The sequence below is a fragment of the Mustela putorius genome, unplaced genomic scaffold (assembly GCF_011764305.1).
Source record: "Mustela putorius furo isolate JIRA1106 unplaced genomic scaffold, ASM1176430v1.1 tig00004007_pilon_pilon_pilon, whole genome shotgun sequence".
Taxonomy (NCBI): Eukaryota; Metazoa; Chordata; class Mammalia; order Carnivora; family Mustelidae; genus Mustela; species Mustela putorius.
In genome coordinates, this window is record NW_025422145.1 from 9,690,048 (window position 1) to 9,716,439 (window position 26,392).

Genomic DNA, 26,392 nt, shown 5'->3' on the forward strand with positions numbered 1-26,392 from the left:
AAAAACTAAAAAACAAACAAACAGAAAAAACCCCCAAAAACATACAAGGTCAAGAAATTGGTAAGCAAGACTATATAGCCCATTGGGATAGAGGCCAAATGGTGTCAGAAGCCTCAGCAAAAAGGTGAGTGTGAGTGTGTGTGTTTGTGTGTGTGTGTGTGTGTGTGTGTGTGAGTGTTACAGTTTTTCTCTTTGAGTTGCATTCCCTCCCCTTGCAAAATGTTACTGCAGTGGGGTGATTTGAGTTTCTTGATGTCAATGTGTAAATGACAGAGGTTCTCTCAGCAAACCAGATGAAGCTCGTCTCTTTCTAGCTACAGCATTTCAGTGTTCCAGGGGAATGGGAGAGGAGATGAATATGTCACAGCAGCTGGTCTAGAGGGTCCCAACTGCACTGCTCTCCTGACTTATGGGTAACTAGTTACCAGAAGTGTCACTTGGGAAAACAAAGTAGGATAGGGCTAAGATTTGCAAGTAAAATCGCTTGTTCCTTCCAAAAATAACTGGATATGTTTCTCAAAGCCTCTGCAAAGGAGGAAGAAATAGGGCCTCCCCAATTTCTCAGCTGCCCTGTGCGCCTCCTCATCTATCATTGGGGTAATACGTCCAGAGTGGCATTTCGTAATGACAGCAACATTCCAGCAAATCGATAGTTATTTAATTCCCAACAAGCTCTCAAGTCCATTAAGCCTGATTACATTCACCCATTTCAGTGGGTGCCACTATTTTTCCTACACCGGCACTTAATCTATAACAGGAACTTATGAGAACTTTCAAAAGCAATTTCAGCATCAATCAGCATAGAGTGAAGGGCACGATTTGCTTGTAATTATTTATCGGACGGGGCGGCAGAGGGGCTGACAAAACTCCCAACAGCCGACCTTCACCCCAAGTTTCCAGTATAAGCAAAAGGCCTTCCAGTCTGCTCTGGAGTCCTGCTTCAGACGCCACGAGCGCCCCATGGACCTGCCCACACCGGTAAAGATGGAACCCTTTCCACGTTGTGAAGGCCCATTCTCTAGATGGCTCACTTATTTCCCACACACCATATAGGAGTTTCCAAACTGAGCAACAGCCGTAAGTCTAGGAGGACAGAATGTTCTGTTAGTATGTAGAATCACCCCGTGCACGTCTCAAATCACCAAAGTTCTTAGAGTTCACAGAAGCCATTTGGAAAAGGAGAAAAATGTGTTTGACCAGAACCCTACCCAGAAATGTTCATTCACAAACTAGGATATTGCAGAATTTTAAAATATAGTTGGGTGGAAGTCAAGAACAAAGGTGAAAGTGCACAGTGAACACAAAAGACACTTAAATTTCCTTTCCTGTAGAAACGCAACACAGATTTATTACAAAGGGATGGCTGTTCTTAACCAAATAACAAGCAGACGACAACCACCTAACCATCTGGTTTCCTATCATGTTCGGGCTCTGTCCCTGACTCGGTGTTAGCTTTTCACAGAGAACGTCAAACAGACACCCAGAAGCCAGGCTTGTTTAAAAAGACAAACTTATGGTGGGGGCGGGGGGGGGGGGAGTCCCAAGTGTGTTATTGGTAGATGGTTCTCCCTGCACAGAATTAATAGCCTTAAAAGTCAAACCAACGCACATCTCAATTCTTCACTTTCTTGCCATCATTAAGATGTAAACAGCTGGTAAGGGATTCCTAGAATAGTCTCTGAACTTCATAAATAAACCATCAACAGAGTGTTCCCTTTTGCCTCAATGCCACCCCTCAACCCAGGTCGGCAGCGGGGCGGGGAGTGGGGGGGGGGTTTCTATGAAAATAGACAACCCACACGAAGGCAAACACAGGAATTAATGCATATTTCATGCTCCTTCTATTTTCCGGGTTAAAGCTCTTAACCAAGTCACCTCATGATAAGTTACTCTGCCTCATGATCAGCTCTGGGAGACCGAGTCCCTCAGAAAGCCGGGAAGGAGAGCAAATCCTTTGCCCCGTGGTCAACCCTCCTGAAGCAAAGGCATGAATGTTAAACAGCGCCCAGATCAATACAAGCAAATATAGCTCAACTACACCATTTATTCAGCCATGAGAGATGTCAATAGCCAGATTAGGGTGATCCATCTTTTTGATTTCCTACTGTCTTCCCACTGACTACACGAGGGCTTTTTCCTGTATTAAAAGTGTTTGCTTTCTCAACCATAAAAATTCCAATTATTACTCTGAGCGCTCTGGAGTTAAGTTGCTTGCTGGCAGTGGCCTTGAATTACCTGGATCAGTCCGGGGAAGTAGGGGGCTGCTGGAACAATCATAGGCACGCCATAGGGATGCAGGAGGACTCCTTGAGAAGGCAACATGCTTTACGTGAAGGTGTTATTCCCTCGGAAGCTCAACACATCAATGGAGAGTTAGGGGAAAATCTATAGACCCAACTTCTTCCGAACTACAAAGCGGAGAGCCAAATCGCTTCTGTCAGGAGCCAAGCACTCATCAACGCAGAGAGGGGAAAGAAAGAAAATCCGCATCAGCAACTCTTAATGTGAAAGTTTTCTTCCCAGACGAAGAAGAGACACAGCAGCTGCAGCGTTGAAGCTACCAAAATGGAAGGTGCTATTTTGGGAACGGCTTGCCTAACATGACTAACCAAATACTCTTCATTAATTTAGTTCTCAGAGAGAGTGAGAGAGAGAGAGAGACCAAATGACAGAGAGAGAGAGAGAGGCAGTGGGGCTATCGGGTTTGGGTTCTTCCTAAGGAATTGGGGCAAAAGGCAAGGGGCAGAGTCTGCATGGGATTTTTAGCCAGAAAAATTGAGAATGTAAATTGATATGATTATCAGTTGCCACTTAAAACTCAAGTAGGTTAAATGCGGGCAGCCTTTGGTACTGATCAAACAGAAGCTAAGGTGGTGGTCTAGTTTGTGCTTCTCTCCCTCCCTCTGGTTTTAATTTTAAAGGGGCAATCTGTGCAAATAATACAATAATCACACCAGCTAACATTTGCAGAGTGCGCTATGCACAGAGAATGAACTAAGTTATTTACACGGGCTAAGTCATTTATTCCCGCAACTCTCTGAGCTATGTATTATCTGTTCCGGGCAACACATGGGAAAGGGGGCTCGCCCTGGTCGAATAGTTTGCTCACAGTTGGAGTGTCTGAGTCTCGGTTTCCTCATCTGGGAGACTGAGTCATGAGAGACCCTACTCATTGGGTTGTGTGACAAAGCCCCTGGTACGATGCTGGAGGCTGTCGGCCATTCTCATCCCGTCTTCCCTGTTCTCCTGACAGTCGGTATGGACACATCTCTGGCTTCAGATCAAAGGTGCAGATACCGTCACTCCCGCAGCAAGAAGGCACATGGGCTGGTGGAGCGCTCCCTGATTTTAAAAGCAAGGACGTGAAACAGACAAAGCAAGTCTGCCCAGCTAATGCTGAAGGCCCAGGGATCATAGGAAATCACCTTCAAACCGAACATCCGCTTGCCACATTCCACCTCTAACTCTAAGCAGGACATAAGATATAGATTTTGTAGAAACTCGGAGAGCTTCAGACACCACAAAACATATTCAACTATTGGCTTTTTCTAAATCCAAATGTCAATTCCTCCACTTTCAGATAGCCAAGGTGTTTTTACACTACACTAATTTTAGTTGCTTGATTTAGCTGCATAATTACATTTCTAGATAACAACAGTGGACAGCGTTTGGCAGAGAATTCAATTATTTAAGGCTGAATTTTGGCCATCTTGACAAGATTTCTCTGTAATTGATTCTCGTGTATCAAAGTGGCCACACTGTTACAATTCAGAAAGCTCCAGTAACAGCTGCAAGTTGACCCCTCTTACTTAACAGCCTGATACTGTTTCTAACTTTAGCTTTTGACTCTGACTTTCAACACTGTGCTTCTGAGAAGTTACCGGGGAGGACAGAGGCATCTCCATGAGACAGCTTCCCGGGATGGGACAGCTATTCATTACTTTGGTAAGGGCTGGGTCAGATTGATTTATGTCTCTTCAGTGTTATAAAATGGAAGCACTGTTGGAGGAGGAGGCAGGAAATAATCTGGTCACTCAGGCTAGAAACTTACACATTTAGATCCTTGGTTTCCTAAACTAGAACAGAGGTAACGATATCCACTTACTCTTCACCAAGACTGCTCCAAAGGGCAAAATTCTGGGAGTGTTTTTGAAACTTCAGTTACATAAATACAAAGGATCATCATATTTATTACTGTATCTATTGTTTTGGTTAAAGAACCTGAGGAGTTTGGAGAAAAATGAGAAATATATTGCACATGGGCATAGAGATACCTAGCTATACCCTTTGCAGAAGGCATTTTTTTTCTTTTCTTTTCTTTCTTTCTTTCTTTCTTCCTTTCTTCTTTCTCTCTCTTTCTTTCTTTCCTTCCTTCCTTTCTTCTTAAGATTTTATGTACATATTTGAGAGAGAGCAAGAGTGAGAGAGAGAGAAAGAAAGCAAGTACAAGCTGGGTGAAGGGCAACAGAGGATGCAGTCTCAGTGCCGAGCAAGGAGCCCGATGTGGGGCTCAATCCCAGGACCCCGAAATCATGATGTGAGCCGAAGGCAGAGGCTTAACAGACTGAGCCACCCAGGCACCCCTCTGTTTTCTTTTAAAGAACTCCATGATACAGAAGTTTTTGCTGATCGTGAGTAATGAGTAACCATTTCCTCCTGTCTCTTAAGATAAGGGCTAACTGTTTTGTGACCCTTTTCATTTTGACTGCTAGGAAGCTCAAAACCAAATAAGAAGTTCAACTCTGCCCATTGTGTTGGCCTTTACTGCCTGCATATTTCTGTTCTTGTCTTCTTGTCCTCACCACCTCCCATCCTAACTATCAATATTCATGTTGTCTTTGACTCTGGCTGTCTATCCATATATTACTGTCATGTATTGTCTCTAGTAGTTCTATTTTTGGAACTGGATGAAGTGAATATATCCTTCTTCCAAGCCCATCTCAAAAACATTATGAAATAATAAGACACAAAATTTAATGACAACCATTAAACAAAACCTCTTTTTCAGAACACAGCTTCTGCTTTTCCAAACAGGAAGCACCTAGTACTACCAGACAACAATTCTTTTGTTCTTTCATCCACTTCCTCTGTTAAAAGGCAGACAACCACCTTCTGCATGTCCCTCCTTACCACGGGCTAGAATGCACGGCACATGCTAAATGGTCGGCTATTCAACGTCTAGTAGGTCTTATTAAACTCATGCGTTTTTTTGTTTTTTTTTTTTTGCAGAAACTTTGATATGTAAGCATAAAAGAATAAAGTAGAGAATAGAGGAGCCTGTGGTAAGGAGACACAGGCAGACCTTAGAAACACAGAATTCAAGCGAAGGGCCATGGGTCAATATTGGTGACGGCCATCCCAGACAGGAGGGCACACTTGTTTCTATAAATGGGCAAATCATTGATAGCTCAGGTATTAGGACCTTAGTTCTCTGCTGTAACCACTCAAGACTGCTACCGATCCATGAAAGCAGTTACAATACAGGAAAAAAACCCTGAAATTTGAATTTCCTCTGATTTTTCCTGTCATGAGATCCTCCTTTCATTTTTTTTTCCCCTTCTTGAAAAAATATAAAAACCATTCTGAGCTTGAGAGTTGTGAAAATGGGTAATGGGCTAGGTTTGGCTCACCAGCCATGGTTTGCTGATCCCGAATTGAGAGCATGTATTTTAATTAAAGCTCTAGAAGTCAGACTTTAATACGATAGCAAATACATTCTCCTTTTTGGATGCCCTCTGCTTCCCCACGTACTTCTTGATTTTTCTGTCACTTCCTTGGTGTCCATTCTGTCGATCGTCCCTTGTATCAGGGATTTCCATCAGGAGACTTTGTTTTGTTTTGTTTTTGTTTTGCTTTGTCTTAGCCAGGTTTTGACAGTTCAGTCTTACCCACCTTTCTGAAAAAATAAAAAAACAAAAAAACAAAAAAACCCCTCACCTTCTGTATTCTTTCCCCACCTTCCACAATGACACTCCCTTCTCAGAGACTGCTTTCTCCTTCCCCTTCCTTAAAGTGGTTCCTCTGCCGAGGTCAGACGCCACATCTCCTTCCCACATCTGAGAGCAAACATGAGGATTATGTGGCTCACCACCAGCCTTTGTGAGGGGCAGCCACCCAAAGTGTAAACGCTCCCATAGGAGAAGGGAAGAGAAAAGTAACGCAAGTGTTGGCTGGAGGTTGGGAGAGGACAGCACTCGGAGAAGACCGGTGGCTGCCATATGCATTCTGTTGGTGAACGGAGCCAAATTCAGCCTCATGGACAAAATTCAGTCTGAGGAGGAGGACGGAGGACAGGAGGAAGAGGAAGATTGCTGATGACAACGATGGTGGTTTGTCTGCATTGTGTAAGACAGAGGTGATGTTTTTAAATGGAAGTGTCTTGTGTAAAATTTAGGTCTATAGTAGAATCTCTTGAAAGCCTGGAAGATCTAGAAACTTTGGGCCACATTTCCTTGTACCAACCATCCCTGAAGTCTGGGAAGGACCTGCCTCCTCCATAGCTCAGGAAACTCAGACTCTGTGAGACTGTCTCCACCATTCTTTACCTGTTTCCTGAAAAGAGGCCAAATGTCAGTTGCTACTTGTCGACCATTGAAACAGAACAAAACAGAAGGCATAAAGCAGTGTTCTTCTGACAATATTAATTGCGCTCCCTATCTTTTGGATATTGACAGTGTTTATCTGACCATATGGATCTACGCAGAATATTGAACCACTCATACCTCGCCATTTCCAGGCAAAGTCGGGCGAAAAGACACTCTCCTGCTCTACTCAAGATGATATTCTTCATCTTGAAGATGGTATTCTTCATCTTTAGTTTTCCAGATTCATCCTCTAAGACATACCGTCTTTACTTCTACAAATCACTTGTTATCCCCCCTAAAAATTAGTCTAGCAAGTTGCCTTTGCCCTACACTTTTATAAATCCAAGCCTCTGTACAATCTGGTCTGTTACGCAGAACTATTCATTCTTCCATCTTTCTTTCTTCCTTCCTCCCTCCCTCCCTGTGTCCCTTCCTCCCTTCTTTTCGTCCAATTCAAACTCACTGGCCTAATCAAATGTTACATCTTCTGCAAAGCCTTCTTCATGAGGCAGAATGAGCTACACTATCACCTATCTTCTAGAACCACAATAGCAAGGTACAAGAATGCTGTGAAGTATGACTACTCCTCTGGAAGGTAGACTGGCTCAGATGAAGAAGCCCACCATTCCTTCTTGCTCAGCCAGTGACTAGACAAACAAAGTTTCCCAAAATGCTTCCTACGAGAATGATGGGTTGAATGGCTGCTTTGGGAAAATGTGAGGCAGGGTGAGAAGTTTGCAGGGCTCTCCTGATAACTGAGGGCTACCTGTATCTCTCTACATTTGCCATCAAGTGGTCCTGGGGACATCCTGACAAAGTAGCAAAAGCCTGAGTCTCAAAGTTTGGAGAGATTGGGTTCTGCCCCACTTTCAAACATCTGACCTAGGATAAGATCCTCAGTCCCGAGCCTTAGTCTCCTCGGGGGTGAAGTGACCCAACACCCAAGACTCCTTGCAGGCAGGTTGCTGCCACGGGATGGATGGCTGAGCACATGTGTTCCAGCATTTGGAAGGTGTTCAGAAAGGTTGGTGTGTTTTGTTTTGCTTCCTTTTTGATTTTGTTTTTTCCCCCTCAGTAGGTCTTTAGTATACTTGTGTGAAACTGTTTTCTAATCATCTCTATGCCATGTCAAGTTTGTCTTCTCTGTACCCCATCAGTACCCACACTGATGACTCTGTTAACAGGAGCCACTTCTTTCTGTCCCCTCCTTTGAGGGGACATGCCCTCCTTCATCAAGCAGGCACATGTGGGCTCCTCTGGCAGCCTCCCCACCTTCTCCAGCACTCACGACCTACCCGTCTAAGCCCCAAATCAGTGGTGATTTGTCTCTGGACAGTAAAGACCTGGCTAGTGATCACATCCAGGTGAGATCCATTTTAGCTCTTCTACCTCAACCTCGATCATTTTGTTTTCCTGAGATGGAGGTTCAAAGAGGTTGTGTCCCTTGTCCGAGTTTATACTACAAAATGTGTGCTTTATCAGTTACCAAGAGCCAGAGTTCCCTTCCACATGCCCCTAATATCTGCCAGATCATCAAGAGTGACCACTCTAGGGCAACAGCTGGAACCAATGTTGATCAACTCCACTCACCACCAGACATGTATTCAAACCCCATCCAGTGCAGGTGAGAAGAGCAGGGAAGGGCTTTACCTGGCAAAGACCTCGAAGGTAAATTCCCTGAGATGCTACATAATGCTTATGGTCCTGATGCTGGGGACAGACAGATGAGTTCCCACCAGAGGGGGGGATACTGAAACGTCAGGGAGGCAAGATCTTCCACAGGAAAAGCTTCCACAGACTGTGGGCAGGATGTGCCGAGCCACTGATCTGATGCTCCTTCATTTGTATCCTCAGTGGAGGACAAGTTCAACTAGGAAAGGGACATCCTGGGAAGAGAAGCTACATCCCCATCCCCTCTTATGGATTGGTTTGGGTTCATATGTGTAAATGAGTTGATGCTTGGAATGTTCTTACAAGAATGACAAGTGTCTCCTAAGCATTATGTCTCACCAAGACACTACTATTCCCTCACTGTCTGACACTCATCGCCCCAGTGGCTCCCCTCTTGCAAAAGCACGAAATCACAGTAGTTAAGAACTCTCACTGAGCCATACTGTCCATATGAAAAGCCTAGTTTCTACCTACAATAATAACCAGAACTCAGGTGGTCTAAGAATTGAAAAAAAATAACATGCCGACGTGTTTAGCTGAGGGACAGACTCACAGCAGACACTCACTTAATGGGTGTTGGTAGCTGTGGCAGTGGTAGTAGCATTAGCCATAGCTGATCTGGAGGATCAAACCCGCTCACAGCAGACCTCCCCCAAAGCAGGATTATCAAAATCCTTTCTCCCTTTAACCTCTAAGAGGTTAAGTAAAATAGTGTTCAAAAAAAGCAACCTGCATTGTGCCTTCTCGTGTAAGAGCTTATCTTCTCCTTCCATGACTCAAACCAGAAATTAAGACACAGAGGCTAACAAGGCTGGGAGTGTGGCTTCTGTGCATAGAAGGTTCAGTGTTGAAACCAAAATATGAGAATTTCAATTTCAAGTGAGGGTTTCTGGGGATGATGTCTTGCCTTTGAATCTGGGACACTGGGTCACCCTATTACCTCCAAACATGGTTATGCAGATGCACAAAGAAAATTCCAGTAGGTCTTGTAAGTGAGGAGGCTGCCGATTATCATTAGAAATGCGAACCCCCAGTGGTAGAGGCAGTACCAGGCTCCTCTTAGTTCATTAAGCGCTTCTTGACCTGATTCTCCTCTGAAAGCCAGACTAACTGGCTGAATGAGCAAATCTAAGAATATCAACCCCACACATCATCTCTGCTGAGATCAACAATGCTTCAAGAACAGACCCCTGACCTGTCTTGGGATGAATGGCAACTGGGTTTGAGAATTTGTTGACCTTGCTTGAGGCAAACAGATGCTCCCTGGGGATTCTCAGAGTGGGGGATGATTATCAGCTGCTCCCCTGGATTTTGCTTTGTGCCCTCCCTGGATCTTCTGCGTCTGTGCTGCAGGTCCCTGCAGGAGCTGGGCACAGAAACGCTCCAGATAGCACAGTCTCCAGGACTCGTCACTGGGCCTTTCTGCCCAAACCCCATGCACATACTCTACTCTCTGTGAACTGGCTGAACACGTGAGTCCCATGTGCATGCTTCTCTCCTTAGTGACTAAGCACCCGGCCTGGTACCTCCCACTGGGCTCTGTATGACAGAAGCTTGATGACACCCTTCATTGTAAAAAGAACCCATGACCAAAGAATCAGGAGAAATTCAGCTTGCTGTCTCTCCCTCTTGGGAATTCGTGATGCCTATAAGCATAGTAAAGCACCTCAGAAGTCATACAAGGCAAAAGAACAGAAACCTGTTTGACCTTGTTTGATCCATATTCCCACATTCATCTGATGACCGAGTGGCCATCCATCCATCGATCCATCATCCAGCCAGCCAGCCGGTCACCCATCCATCCGTCCGTTCATCTGTCCAACCATCCACCTTGCTATGTGATATCTGGCTACTGAAAATTAGCAGTATGTCCGCCATGTGCAAAGTTCTTTACCACTTCTCTTCTTTCCCCTCCTGCTTCCTCATCATCTCCTCCTCCTCCTCCTTCTTCATCATCATCATCACCACAGTTCTACCATTTGAACGAAAAGTCAACGCTTACTTTGTGCCAGGCACTGCACCGATTTCATCACACGTGCTCCTCTCTACAGCCCTATGGAATAGATTGTTGGATTTCTTACATTAGAGACAAGAAAACTAAGGCACTGAGAGGTGAAGTGAATGACAAAGGAAACACGGCTGGTGAACTAGGAGCTGTACCTTGAACGGAGCCGCGGAGCCCCTGGGTACTAATTCCCTGCTGAAGCCCTTTTCTGGCACGTGACCGCATATAACTCTTCTGAGAAACGCTGGCCAGGATGAAACTCAAGCTGAGTGGCCTCCTTATCTCCTTTGCCCTCAAGACCTCACTCGATCTCAACCTCTCCAATAGCCACTGGAGACAAAGGAAGACACAAGAAAAGCCAGTACAGACAGCTGGATGACACTTTCAGGCTTGGGGCAGGTCTGGCCTCCCCCTCCCCCCAAACTTCAGGGAATGGGGAAACCTCCCCAAGCAGAGGAGGTTCAAGGCCCACGGAAGTGGGCTGGTCACATGGGAAGACCAGCAAAACGCAGGTATGGGTTGGGAGGGAGAAGAGGGTGATCCAGGAGAAGGGGTGCCGAAGAGATTATCCTGCCACCTTCCTTTGCGATACTGAAGCACCATTTCAACCTCCAGGGCTGTCTTATCCTCGACTCCTTCCCAAACTAATGCCTCTTCTGGGGAGATGTGGTGGTTCTTAACTGGTATTTTTGATGCATGGACCACTATAAGAATTTTGCCTTCATTCCAGAAAACTGCACATAACTCACAAAATTCTCCATATCATTACAGGGGATTGATGGCCCCTTTGAAATTCTTCTGGGGACCCTCAAGGAGCCTCTGGATCTCTATCAGATGTTGACATATGTGGCCAAGATGTGCTGTGCTTTTTTTTTTTTTTTTTAAAGATTTCATTTATTTATTTGACAGAGATCACAAGTAGACGGAGAGGCAGGCAGAGAGAGAGAGAGGGAAGCAGGCTCCCCACCGAGCAGAGAGCCTGATTCGGGACTCAATCCCAGGACCCTGAGATCATGACCTGAGCCGAAGGCAGTGGCTTAACCCACTGAGCCACCCAGGCGCCCCAGCTTTTGCTAAAGGAAAGGCATGGATGGAGCCAGCATCGCTTAAGCTGGGCTCACGGTGGTGGTTCAGGTGACCATCCTCACGTGGAATCATGTTGACATGCTTATTACCACCACCGTGACTTTGAGGATGTCTACCTGCTGCTCAGAGGACTCTCACCACAACGCGACAGGGATGAGGTTTTCAGAAAGGCAAGGAGGTCGAACAATCTGGGGAAATGCTAAGGCATTTCATAATGTAAATCCAAGCCAGACAGTATGGAATCCAAACACACACCCTAGCTCTCCCATCCAGAAGTGAGCAGTACTCCCAAGCTGGGGTCCGGCTTCTCTCTGTGGAAGGTTTCACCTCTAGCTCCAGGCCAGGAAACAGATGCTAACAACCCGAAGAGCAGGTGGGATACCCAGCAGGGAGCCCACCAAACGCGCGTTGGGGGAGAAAGGAGGTAGGAAATACGTGCTTGCATTTTCAGAGACTCTGCAGTCCGCTCTTACAGACATGACTGAGACAGGAGGGGCCCAGAGCCAAGTTGTGCCAAACTGTGCCGATGAGCGTCTGTGAGAAGAGCCCAGGGGCTGACCACTGCACATGGTTTCTTCACAATGTCATGGCCAGGCAGCTGGTGGCAACAGAGAGCCTCTGACAGGTGGGTTTCTCAACTTCCTGGATTAGCAGTGCCTTTCTGGGACACTCTGGGACATCAGAAGAGGAACTACCCTAAGTGACCTCATTTCCTTTCCAATAGATATTACAATCTATCTTTAGATATTGTTCAACAAACCAGATATCCCATTTACTACTTGCTAGATACTTTCTCAGCGCTTTATGCATTAACTCATTTAATCGTTGTAGCAATCTTACCAGGAAATTCCTGTTATCATCCCCGTGTTACTGATAGGGAAACTGAGGCACAGAGAGGTTAAGTCACTGGCTCAAGATCCCAGAGCTTGTGCATGGTGAATCTGGCTCCAGAGAAAGATATATATGTATAGCATTTTAAATATATTAATATTTAAATAAATCAAATCATATAAAACATATATTGCCTTCGGTGAGCCCAATGGCAAGGTACTTAACTTGTCTTTGTTTCAGGTTTATGTATCTCAAACTAACGAATCTCAGATTGGCTGATTTTAAACTCGCTAATAAAAAACAAGCATATTTTTATTATAATAGCAACATATCCTATTAGCCAAGAACTCAGATATTGGGGCCATACCAAGCTTAGGTTCAAATTCTGAATCTGAATATTCCTGGCTCTGCTTTCCTAGGCAAATTACTTAGCCTCCCGGAATCTCAAGTCATTGACAGATTTAGAGGTAATAATATTTTCCTTACAAGGTTGTTGTGGAGAGTACTCAAAATCATGCAGCCACATGCTAAAAAGTTTCCCCAGACTTGGGTCCACTTCTATGAGCTTCACTCATGGTGGCTATATTTTAGCACCATCATCTCTCCTTACGTGAATGCCAGGTATTTAAGTGCCTACTCACTTCTTGCTCCTGGTCGAGTTTCATTGGTCAGTAAATCCCCATATTTGCTTAAGCTAGTTTGAGTTGGGTTTCTGGCCCTCGCAACTAACTAACAGATTCTGGACCAATTCAATAGTGACGGGAGGAACAGGAATGACAGACACACACATTCATAAAAGGAAGTCGGAGAAGATACCTTTGGCTTATTTTTTTAACATTTTTATGGACCTTTCTAAGGGCCAAATGTTCTTATAAGCACTTCAAAGACCAACTCTTTTAATCTTTGAACAATTCTCTGATACTCGTACTCGTAACCGCCCTGTCCTAGAAATGAGGAAGCATAACAAGGAATTTACATCATTCCTGGCTAGCTGGGTGGGAGGGCCAGAGCCAAAAACAGGCCTGCCTGCTTCCAAATCCTATTTTCTTTCCTCTGCATACTTTGCATGACCAAGGAGGCTGATGTGCTTGCTAACTAAGGGATCCTGGAGATCTGCAGAGGAGCAGGCACCTGCACTCAGGTGCTTGCATTATAAACATTGCATGCAGGCTCAAACCTCCCCTAACTGAATCCTAGGAAAAACTGCATGGGCCGTTAACAAGATTTCCAAAATATCTTCCCAGAGAAATCCCACTGCTGCGGAGCCGTGCCAACACAGACTGCATAATCTCCAAACTATATTCAGACCCAGAAATAAGAAACGTCAACCTGAAATCAACCGACCATAGTTCACATCTCTTCTTTTCAAGTAATATTTGGTGGAGAAATCTGTATCCCCTTTCTACGAATGCTTATAAACTTGTCGGACTGGCTGGTTTTGAGGTACTCATTTTTCTGCACCCCCACCTATAACAGATCTGAACTCAACAAGTCAGCATTCCATAAAGTATCTACAGTGCTGGTTTGCATCTCCCCCAAGAATACTGAATACAGCTCAGTGTGGAAATTCACAGACTCCAGGGTGGCTGTTTGTTTTAGGATTACCACCCTTCCTCAGAGACTCCCAGGATGGCCTCAAAGAGGAATGCTCTTTTTAGGACCAAAATAGAACAAAGGGACAAAAGGGAACTGTAGGATTTAAAATTAGGATAAAAAAAGAAAAAAAAAAAAAAACTTGGCGCCGGACTGGCCCTCCTTACCCGCTTAAACTTACCAATGATGCCCAACTTTTAGTGTGGTTTGTCCCCATATGTTCCCACACTCCCACTGGGACCTAACATTTGCAGGCGCTGTTTATCATTCTGGCTAGTGGTGTGCTCATCTGCCCACCTCACTAAGCAGCCCTTGTTGTTATTTTTATAATTACTGGGAGTCTTTTTCATGGCGCACTCTGCCAGAGTGCTGGCTTACCACACACCTGTTATACTAGGAACACATGGAGAGGGGGGTGGGTCTGGCAGTGGTGGAAAGGGGAAGACAGCCTTCCTGCTCACTATGAAAAGCAAAATCAAGAATAAAGAAACAGACCAGAAGCCACTAGGTATCTTTCTCTCTCTCTCTCTCTTTTTTTTTTCCCCAAGGCTATACTCTGTGCCAGTTTATTATTTAATAAACATTTTCTGCTCCTGGGAGAGTTTGTTTATTAGAACAAATGCTGTACCATTTTCTTTCTCTTTCTTTCTTCCTTCTTCTTTTTTTTAAAATCAAATGTCAGCTTATTTAGTCCTCATAATGACCAACACTGAGTATCATCATCCCCATTTTACAGATGAGGACACTGAAACAAAGACAAGTTAAGGGCCTTATCACTGGGCTCGCAGATGGCAAGCGGCAGATTGGAACCGCTTCTAAATTCAGGTGAGACAACCATGCTGCGTTTTTGTTTTATTTTGTTTTGTTTTTTTTAAATGAGTAACTATAACCTCTTGCACTTTTTTTTTTTTTAAGATTTTATTTGTTTATTTGACAGAGAGAGAGATCACAAGTAGGCAGAGGGGCAGGCAGAGAGAGGGGGGGGGGGGAAGCAGGCTCCCTGCTGAGCAGAGAGCCTGATTGGGGGGGGGGGTGGCTTGATCCCAGGACCCTGAGATTAAGACCTGAGCCTAAGGCAGAGGCTTAACCCCCTGAGCCACCCAGGCGCCCCACCACACCGCATTCTAATCAACATTCCTGCCACGCAGACGTCATCCTCTCCATCACCAGCATGCCTCCTTTGTCACATCCACCGTCATCGCTACCACCACGGTCACGGGCACCTCAACCACCTCCACCAGCACCTTCACCGCCGCTACCAGTAGGAGAGTATTTCTTGAGCTTTCTATTTGCTGGGCGCTTTGCTGAGGGCCCCACGGACTATCTCCCGTGGTACTTACAACAGCCCTGTTTTCCCGGTCCCGTTATCACCCCTACTTCACCAGTGTGGAAACTAAGCCTCGGAGAAGTGAAGAAATCCGTCCCTGCAGCTGGTCGGAGGTCCACAAGATTCATGGTGTTTTTAGGATCCAAAGCCAGTTTTGCCTGACACCTATGACAATGCATTTAACTCCTGTGCTCCCTTCTCGGGAGGAGGCCGGGGGAGGCGCTGCCCACTGGGTGTTCCATCAAACTGGCTCCCTGCTCCTCACCCACCCCCTTGGGAGTTTGTTGCTCGGATGTGGGAGACCACCCCGCGGAGCTGAGCTACAGCTTTGCACGCAGTCACTGTGCTACTGAACAATGTGCAAGACCAACCACTGAGACTCTGAGCTCTGGCCAAGGAGCATCCGGAGCTGTGGCCTGACATCTGCTCAAGCTGGCCTGTAATTCTGTTTGGTGAAGCCCCATGCTCCCCCCCCCCCAGGTCATTCCCTCCTGGGACATCACCATCCTCACCAAAGCCCTCAGATGTCCCCTCCGGGGCGTTCCATTTGTTCTCCTTTGAACACCCAGCTTTGGATGAAGGGGAGTCATAAGGAATATCAGGCTTGTTTTTTAAAACTTTCACTCCTGTCCTTCTCTTCTGCCAACTCCCAGACCAGGCGGCCGTCATCATGCACCTCAGTTACTGCTGTGGCCTCCTACCTGGGCCCCGCTTTCAATCTTGTCCCCCTCTGGTCTATTCTCCACAGAACAGCCAAACTAGTGTTCTTAAAGGCCAAGTTCAGTCATATTTCTCCTCTGCTTAGAGCTCTTAGCACTATTTCTCCTCCATTTTATTTTATTTTATTTTATTTTTTTTGAGTAAAGTCCAACCCCCTCCCCCCATCAGTGCTTCTAAGTGCCTGTGGTGTCTTTCTGGCCCCTGTGCCTCTTTCCCTTCTCCCATGGTGCTCCGGACTCGCTGGCCTCTGCCCGGTTCCCTGGGAACACCCAGCCATGGTACGGCCGGGCACACGCCTTCCACCTCAGCATGCCTGCTCTCTGCCCCCCAACCCCTGCCTCTGCCCTCCTTCCTTATCTCTGCTGGAACATCCCTTCCTCATAGAGACCTCTTCATCCTTGAATGCAACCCCCACTGTTTTCCATGGACTCAATTTTTTTTTTTTTTTTTAAGCACACTTGCCACAACTTGCGCTACAAATGTGTATGGGGACCCTTGCTTATTACCTGCCTTCCCCAGGAACTTGTAAGCTTCGTGAAGGAAGATGAAGTTGGTTCCCTGGTCTCTGTACCCTCAGTGACTAACCCAATTTCTGAGGCGGAGCAGAGGCTAAATAAATATTTGTTGAATGAATGAGCAAGTGAATTAATTATTAACCAATTACTTAAGTGAGGGGATGAGGTCTGGTTGAATCATTAGGAATGTCACACGTTTTGCTATAGAGGACTCAATACGCCTTGCATAAGTAGACCAGGAAGTTTCCAGAAATGGTTAAAAACAGAGCATTTCTCTCCACCCATAGAATCAAATAAACTCTCAGAAGTCTGTCTTCTGTGTAAGCCTCTAGTTGTCTTATGTAATATAGTAATTGCTGTCTTGAATTAAAGACATCATTATTTTGGAGAGATGCTCTTTTTTGGATATAGAACGTGAAGGATCCATCCCTTGTATTAACACATCATCTCCTTGGCATGCTACATGATTAAGGAGGAAATGTGATTTTATTTTTTGAGAAATTGATATTTTTCGCAAAGCCGAGAGGAGCTATCAGAATAAAGGGATGTTTATTTGGGTGAATCACCAGCTTTGCACAAATCCCAAGTGCTAATTGCATAATGGGTCTTTACAAAATGCCATAATATGGATTCGGCTGGTTTCTCTGTTTTCGGTTTGAAAAATAGATTGTTTAATAACCCATCAAAGCTATATGTAAACCAAGTAAACAATAGAGCAGATGTTGACTGCTGTCTTGTGCCTCGTAGACATAATTAAAGACAATGAAACACTCACAGAGCCCTTTAAGAGAGGACAAAGGCAAACACAGAAATCAGTACAATATAAATGTAAACTGCCCTTGCTGGACACCTGCTTTCTTAGTCCAAAATGCTGTCTCATATTTCCCGTGATGAAAAATTTTGTAACTTTCTTTATTTACTTATGTAAATATGTCCCTCCTGCCTTCTACTTTTCAGGAAGGCAGGACGAGAAAAGCTAGTCTTTTCAATTGAGTACTCACCTCTGTTTCATTGTTACTAAGACCCTAGACAGTATCCAGAAATGCTTTTAATTTTCTCATAAGCATAAATGTGGGTAAGAACCAGTTAGCCAAAACTTTCACATTTATAAAAGAAAACCCAAGCCCTGGTTTGGGTGTAGGTCATCTGGGGCTCTGTTCACTAGTCATAGTACTCACTCTTTCATACATTTTTTAGGAATTCAAACAAATCAACATGTTTATTTCCTCAAAGCCTCACATATCTTTATTTTAAAGTCAGGCACATTTCCTAAAATCATGATTTTACCTTATAAAAAAAATCCTATCGGGTAGAATACTTCAAGTACCATTCCAATTTTCTAAATATTCTCTTTTTCCCTCAAACTCCTACTCAGATTTCTGCTAGGTTTCAGTTCTTAGCTCTACAGGAGGAAAAAATATATAACCACACACAAAATGTAAAGTATGATATAATTAAGAGAACACAAGCATACTCAAAAAGAAAAAAAAAACAACTAACACAGGGCTTTTCTCTGCAGATATCTTTAAAGAGGCATTGAACATTCAATATACCATTTGATTATATCATTTTTTCACTTCTAATTAGGGAGGAAAAAAGCTGAGGTTAAAATCAGTTTTCTGTGGCTTACTAGACAGGAAGAAACTTCCCTTGATCCAGAAGCCTCAATTCTGAAAACGAATCTCCTCACTCATTTTCAAAAACAAAGCAGAATTCTTTTCCTGTGAATAACTGAGGTTTTTTGTTTTGTTCTGTTTTGTTCTGTTTTTTAAGCCTCAAAAATCCCATTGATTAAAGAACACCTGAATTTCCTACTGATTTGTAGCAAATAGTGACGCTGCCTCTGGTACCTCCTGGCTCCCCTGTCTGTTGTTTTTGATGATACAGAAGGAAGGGGGATTCTAATGTGATCTTGTCTCTTTATGCTAATAAAATGGTGTCAGCCCATTTTCACTGACAACACCATAAAGCATAAACACCAAACGGGAAACAAATAGGGCCCTGATAACACTGTGAAACGGACCGATCAACCCTGAAGCATCTAAGATAGATTGCACACTTCCTTCATTCATTCTGTATAGAAAGGCAGTGGAAACGTCCCTAGGTGAATCTGATTACACACACACACACACACACGCACACGCGTCTGCGCACACATGCACGTCCACACACACATGATCTAAGCTCAGCAAGGCTGTAAAGCACTAAATTCATGTGATTTATGGAGCAGCTTGCGCTGCATTGAGCCAAACAGCATGGCAAGCCGGGACCCCGCTCCCAGAAATTCCTTTATTAACACGACCAGGCCCCGCAAGTGAACAAAAGCAGTGGTGCGGGGTGTATAAATCATTAATACAGTGCCGGGCGGTGACTGCATTTCCTGTGTTAGTTGGAGAGCTCCTCGGCACAAGGGGGATTTGGGAATTGGAATTGGCTGCAGAGAAATGCACTCCATCATTCTCTGGGAGCGGAAGGTTCCCATCAGCCCCGCGCTCTCTCCTCTCACCTTCCCCAAGTCTGAAAGCCTCCGTGTGTGTGTGTGTGTGTGTGTGTGTGTGTGGCCATTTGTTCAACCATATTCCTAAAGACTTCCAACTAAAATCACGCAAAGCTTCAAAGTTGAGAGACTGCACGACTCTTTCCCATTTGGACAAGTTTTGCCTTTAAAAGGAAAGATCCTCGAGGGCACTGCCCGGTGCAGTGGTCTGTCCACAGCAGTGGCCCCACAGAGGCCGGGGTAGATGGGGGGGAGGCGGCAGCCTGCAGGGCCCCAGGAAGCCTGTGGGGCCAGCGCAGAATCACAGACACAGGTGTCCTTTCAGGGGCTGCTGTACCTGGCTTTTGTTTCAGACCAGCTCTTCCCCGTTCGGACCTGCAACTAAAACACCAGATGACTCGCAGGGACTCCCCAGAGGCCTGTTGTGGGGGATTAAATGAAGTAATCCATGTAAAAGTGCTTAGGAGTGCGCTTGTCACATAGCACTCCATAAAAGTTATTGATTATTTCCTTATTTTCATTATTTTATCATCATCATCATCATCGGAGGGGTGGCTGGGTTCTCCCTGGCTACCTAACATGGACTTCCACGTGGCTCACAGAGGACCCTCACGTTTTGAGAGGAACGGAAAGGAGACTTGAAGAAAAGAAAAGAAAAAGACTGTTCTCGGGAATCCTGAGTCACAGGTCCTGAACGGAGACCCCCAGTGGAAGGTTCTGCCATTGCACCATGGAGGAAAGCATTTTCTCCGCTCAACCCTTCCTAGTTTAATTTCTTTCTCATTGCAAATGAGTAAGGGGAACAGGAGGCCTGGGGAAAGAAGGAAAAAAGAAAGAAAGAGAGAGAGGGAGGGAGAAGTGTAGTTTTATACAGATTACTGGGATGAAAGAGCCTGTCAGAGGGTTTAAATAGAGACAACAGATCCAAAGCAAATTCACTTACTTGCAAGAGGCTTTTCATTTCTAGAAATTTGAGGACTGGCCCAGGGGAAGACAGCTTTAAAACGAGGAGTCCCACACCTTGCTCTTTTGCTTCAGCATAAACAGGACGAGTGATCAGACGGCAGTGGGACACATGCTCCCTCTCACTGGAAAGATGCGGGGTCTGAAAACACACGCACCACTGGGACAGGACCTCCCGAGCCCGGGGCGTTCGTCCGGGTGCCATAGCCCAGCACCCTTCTGGGAACCCAGAAGGACTGCAGCAGGCCACTGCCATCGTCAAGCTTATGGGAATAAACTTCAGCATGTGCCCAAGTCCCCTGCGTCACAGAATAATGACATTCTGAATGGAAATAAATGAAGCCCCTGCACTGTGATTCTGTCAGCTTTTGAAAGTAAATAACTTTGCTGGTGACAAGAGCAAGACAATTTTTATTTTCCCTCCTCCTGTCACAGAGCATTAATTGAGCTGTGCAGCCACATCACATCCAACACCACCAGCAGGTCTGACAGTTGACAGGAGGAGGAGGGAGAAGTCACCCAGAACAGGCAGGAGGGACTACAGAACCCAAGGGAGATGCCCTGACTCTGGGTGTCTGAGCCCTTGGGAGGCCATGGGTGCACCGAGCACGTGGACGGGGAAGAAACAGAAAAGAAAAATGTATACTCGGCCTTGATAAACAGATGCTACTTTCCTCTAACACAGTCATTCATTCACTCATTCGTTTCTTTAACAAACATTTGGTGGCTTCTCCGTGGATCCAGCCACGGTGCTAAATTTCAGAATCCGTACCATCCCCTCACCTTACAAAGCACAGTAGGAAATGGTGATTCCTCGCCTCGATTTCTGGAGAAGCAAGTAAAGACCCAAATCAAGTTGAGCAAAGTGCCCTTTGCTCAATCCATGTGGATCAGCTAATTGAATAACACGGTTGGGATTAAGCCCTCAGCTCATGACTTCTATCCTGTATACACTCTAGAGATGCCAATATTTAAACTATGCTTTGGGGGCAGCCGACACCACTCGGTTGTAAAAGGGATGTAGTTTTCTCCTCTGAATTTTGCAAGACTCATGAGATGGACAGTTGGAAATATCCAAAAACAGGAAAGGTGGACCTGGCTGTTCATTCTGTTTATAGGTGCTGATCCTGTTTGCTGTTGATGAAAGACTCATCTTTCAGTGGGGAGATCCTTCAGCTCTTGGCCCTTACCCTTGCAAGAGAGCAGAGCTCGCCCCGAACCTGGATTCAGGCAGAGCAACAGAGTGCCCAGTTACCGAAGGGAAGAGGAGGGATCTCTGCTGTTGTTTCTGATAAGGGGAATATAGTCCTCGAGGTGATTCCTGGGCAAACATCAAACGCCAAAAAAGAAAAGGCACATTAAGACTAAACCTTTTGTGCATTTACTCATCAGTACTGGGAAAGCTGGGGCAGTTAAATCCTACAGCTGCCTGTACTTTGTTCCAGAGCTGCAAAGTGGGGGGAAAAAAGTCATTACGTCCCTGGGAACCCACACTAACCTGAATGCTTTTCACTCCGGGTCCAATTCCTCATTTTGATTCTGTGTGTGTTCAGACACAACATAAAGAGCAGGATCAGAAACAGGCTGAGGCGGCTCTCTCTCCCCTAGAGCCTGGTCAAGGGTTAGGGACCTCCACACCCACTCCTCAACACCATCATCTCAAAGGCCCATGCATGAGGTCGATGTTTAATATGCGGCCACTCCCCTTTACTTCCTACCCTGACCGCTATCCTGCGGGGAGGGGCGCAGGCGACACAAAGCGGGTACTTAGAGTCCTGCCCTTTGCGAATGGGTCAGGGGGGGAATGAGCAAATCCAGGTCTGACGTTAAAGAGGATTCCTAGGAAATCCAATGGACCAAGCCAATGTTGCCCAAAGCGTGGTCCTACGTTGATGGTTCACGAGATGGCACGCGCGTAAGCACCTTCATGGCCTCTCTGTGAGGACAGAAGCCTTTGGTAACCAAGAAAACCTCAAAGAGCAGCTGGCACCTATAGCTCGATGAACATGGAATGAATGAATGAATGAATGAATGTGTGAATGAGTAAATATTTCAAAGAACATCAGAAAAAAAGAATATCTCAGCTGTGATTCCATTTATTTATTTATTTATTTATTTATCATTTTCAGTTTGGCCAAATCTACTTTTTAGGTCCAAAATAGAAGTTAATTTTAAAAACATTCAGCGGAAGATACTGCTCTGTTGCTCTGCGGATGAGTGGATCGGTAAACATTCGGGAGGAAATGCTTACGTGCTGGAAATCTGAGGAACCCTGGACCGAAGTGTCCGAAGCCCACGCCCACTGTTGGAAGCACTTGGAGGAGACTTTACCAAGAGTCCTCTCAGTGTGCCACGAGGGAGGTCTTCTCCTGGCCTCCCTCGAGACCCTCTCTCCACCCCTGACCCACAAAGGTGTTTCCACACGTTCCATGGGTTTCTCCACAACCCAGGAGCGGTTTCCTCTTCTCTAGGCAGAAGGCATTCATTGCTGTCCTCTGTCCTTCCCACTGGCCTCATTTCGGGACGGTCCCAGAGGCGAACAGAAAGCCTCTGCTCCACTCACAGAGGCTGACACAGCGGCACACGACCCACCTGCTCCGCAAACGGCCTCCCTGTGCCTCTTGGCTCATCCACCCTCTTCCGTTCCTGCCCTTTCCCATCCCTCCTCACCCGCTGGATGCTCTCTTACCCTCAGGAGAACCATCACCTTCTTCTGCAGACCCTTCCTGGCCCACCCACTGGAAAAGCCAAGAGCCAACACCCCCCACTTACGTGGTACCCATCACCCTGTTTGTTTCCCGCCAAGCACTCCACAACCTGAAAACACCCTCTTGATTCACTTAACTCTCACATCGCCGCTCCTCCTTCCAGGGGAACGCCTGCTCCGTGGTGGCGAGGACCTTTCCTAACTGATCCGCTGTGCTATTCTCAATGCCTGCCAAAACTGTCTTGTGTGGCCAAATGAAAAGATGGATAAAAGGAGTGAATATGTCATCCTATAGATCTGCGGAAAGCAGTGGCACTTGCCAGCAAATCCAAATGTACACATGCATTCATTCATTCCTCCATTTATCTTTGCATTGAACAACGTCTATGTCTCAGGCTGACTTAGGCCTTGTGGCTAGAGTGACAGAATGGAGAAGTCTCTACCCTCATGCTGCCTCCAGTCTAACAGGTCAGAGGAAGCCTAGCAAACGTGCTTTGTTAAGTGTTTGGTGCTGAACAAATACAAGACATGTCAATTAGCAAGACGGGCATTAGAAGTGGGATCCCAAGCAATAGAAAGTAGGCATCTGCTTTTCCTCAGCCGGGACCAATGAATCAGGGCCTCAGTATGCCAGGAGGGCCAGAAAATGGCAGTGAAACCCCTTTCCCCAAACCCTGCCAGGAGCCAGAAAGTCCCACCCACAGAAGTTCTTTCCTACCCCTGGGCCAGGCCCAGGGATCAGGTTTGGGGATCCTTGGGGGACGTCCCCTCTCTGAGTTTCTCCCTGCCGGGGCAGCCTACAGGTTCGCTGCTCATTTCTCTAGCACGCTCACACTCAGCATGGTTGAAGGGCCAGGGCGGGGACCCTCCTGAGCTATTGTGCCTGCGAGCTGACCCTGGCTGACACAGCCTCTCTCAATGGGGCCCGCGCATCAAGGAGCCAGCCACAGGCCAGCGCTCAGCCAGGCAAAGTTCTCCCGGGGAGCTCCCGGAAATAGGGAACTTTATTGATGAATGGAACTTTCTTTGCTTTTCTTAATTGAATTAAACAGCACACTGGGACACCTCTCCTCGTCCATTAAAAAGGTCTCTGCAGATGGGGCAATTACGCCCACGCTTTGTCAGCTCAGCCTCCTTCCCGGGATGACATCTCCCGCGCATCACCCAGCCCCCTTAGGCACCGACGCACCAACCTGATTTTGTTTACAATGCTGCAATTTCTTTCTCTTCCAGAAGACTATTATTTGCCTGACAAACTACACTGTTTTTACCCGGCCAATATGAATAAACAAGCATTATGTTTCCTCTTGGGGCAGAGAGCCTGGTTAAATGAATCAGAAAACCCTAAAAAAGATTGTCTACCCTTAGTCCATCAGCTACCGGACAATTACTCAAGGGCCAGCTGTAAGGAAAACAGATGGCATGTGAGCGCCAATAACACGGGCTTCCTCCACTCGGGCAAAGGCAGAAAAGCAGCCGCTTGTACGTTCTAACACGGAAAAAGCGCCGCGAAATGGCAGGCAGAGCTGCCGAATGGCGCAGGACTCGGGTCTGCGGGCTAGCAGATGCTTGCAATTTCCAGTAGCGAATGTCAGACTAAATAATCTTAAGGCAGAGGCGGCCCAAGTAACCTTGCGGCCAACACCGCTCCCCACCCTAGGCCCCCATGGTCCCCAAGTGGGAGAAACCCAGAAGAAACACCAGCCAGCCCACCTGAGATGCGGACCTCTCCAGGCTAAGGAGAGCCTCAACAGTTCAGGCCTCCTCCCCTTTGTGGGAAAATTCAGGGAAATCAGAGGGAATGGGTTAACTTGCCGAATTATGACATAGGATCTCTCCGGAAAGAGACACAGGGACCTGTATTCTATTAGACAGTCACCCAGGCCTAGAAGTGTGCTCATTCCGGCCACTTAAATTCCTTAAACAATTCAGACATGAAGATAATCTATCCTAATTCTTTTCTGCATTATTGACACTATTGACTACCCCCAATCCACAGCACAATCTAATAAATCAACAAGGGATTAAGCCAAGAAGAAAGAAGGTGATAAAATACCATTTGGCCCCCCTATAAATCATCAGACAGAGCAGCGCGAGGTAAGTAACTGGAATGAGAATTGAACTTTTCCACGCAGCCATAATTGTTATGGCCCACCTAACGTTTCCCAAATTTATAACCGTGGCTGGTGCAGGGGGCCGTCCCCCCTCCTCCAGCCTCACTCCGGGAACCCACCTTCCCTGTGACTCCGCTGTGAGAACCACTTTCTAATTAAAGACAGAAAGGGTTGATATGCAGGTTTCAGTTCAATTGCTTTCGATCTGAAGATGTCCACGGTGAGCAATGGTTTCATTTACCAGGAATTACCCTTTGTACAAACCACTTCACTATTTAAAACAAACCACATGGATCATCATTAAGTGGGAAAAATTACCAATCTTCGGATATTGACAGTGGCATGGCCCACTTTAAAGGCCCTCCCCCCCCCCTTTGATTGTGGATTTTAAGCATTTTGACTTGTTTTTAAATTTAGGCTGGTAAAAAGGTTCTGAGTGAATAAGATTTGACAGATGAGAAGCTTTCTTTGAACAGGACTGGGAGACACTGACAGTGGTGTAGAAATAGGGAAAACTAAGTTAATATGTTACTTATCCTCTTTCAGGGAGTTAGAACTCAGTGTGAATCACGACCCTGAAGGAGATCTGACACGTACTGTGCATCAGAAAACAAACCTCGTCCTCTCTGTCCATAGCCTTGCTATACCCCACCATGTGATGGATGCTATTTGGTCTGGTTCCCTGTGCCTTAGGATGGGAAAGCATCTCCAGAGTTCTGTGTGTGTGTCTGTGTGTGTGTGTGTGTGTGTGTGTGTGTGTGTGTGTGGTTGTTTTCTGTCTCTCCATGAAAAATAAAACACATTCCTTTTCGACCTAGCTTGTAGAAACTCCCCACATTTGGAATCTGTATTCAGAATTTCCCTGCAAAGCAAAGGTGTCTAAGTGGGTAGCCCCTTTGGGATTCTGGGAAGATTCCAAAGTGGGGAGATGTGGGCTTGCCGTTCTTCTCACATGGGAAAAGATCTGCCATCAAAGGAGACATCCAATAAAGCCACTGCAGTGTGTCAAGAACAGAGACCGAAACAGGGACTTCCCCTGGACGGCAAGATTGAAGTCAGAGGCTCCAGAGCTTCTCCTGCCTGAGAATGGTCTACAAGCACAAGAGAGATGCTACATCCTAGAGGTAGCCGGGTGTGCAGACGCACATGTGTACCCAGTGTACATATGCACATGACGGCACTGTTGGATTTGATATCTATCCCGTCTTGCAATTCCAAACTGTGGCACTATCTCCGATGTTAAGAGAGAGGAGGAAGATTAAAAAACAAAGGAAGAAATCTTAACTATCGGGGTATAGCCACCTAAAGCAGAAGTACTGGGGAATATAAATAAATGAAACGGAATGGGTCTAAGAATTTAAACATCGCAGGGGCCTCTCCCTTGGCCTGAATAAATAAGTTCTTCATGGCAAAAGGGTTATGTCATTTTCACTGGGTCTTTCATAGCAGACTCAGGTGTTGGGGTATCCCAACTGATTTTTGTTTTTATAAATTGTCTCCAGAACAGATCTGGGAGAGTGTAGGGAAAAAGGCTAGATGTCATGGCCGAGTCAAAGAAAGCAAATGATGAAGGGGTTTTCCTTAGACACTGGGTGAGAAATACGCGCTGTATGAACTTCATTCCGGGAGAAGACATTTCAGTGAAAAAGCCCCTGATCAGAGCGTGTGCGTTTATAAGACAGAATGAGAAAGCCTCCAAAATAAGATCGCTGTGTTTTAATTACCATTTTCTTATGTAATTGGTGATCTGAAATGACGAAGATTCCTGAAAGCGGCTTA

General features: G+C 45.9%; 1 protein-coding gene across 17 annotated transcripts in view; it reads right to left on the reverse strand.

Moving 5' to 3' along the window:
* RBFOX1 (RNA binding fox-1 homolog 1) overlaps positions 1-26,392 on the reverse strand; it is a 1,454,978-nt gene that overhangs the window by 332,968 nt on the left and 1,095,618 nt on the right. Inside the window, exon 1 of one of the 17 annotated variants that reach the window (XM_013055192.2) lies at positions 2,236-2,560. The exons of 14 other annotated variants lie outside the window; for them this stretch is intronic. In XM_013055192.2, the coding sequence (XP_012910646.1) occupies positions 2,236-2,322 (87 nt within the window). In that variant the 5' untranslated portion in view covers positions 2,323-2,560. Of the gene's footprint in view, positions 1-2,235; positions 2,562-26,392 lie in introns of those variants that run through there. 2 more of the 17 variants (XM_004750424.3, XM_004750425.3) reach the window with 2 other exon arrangements.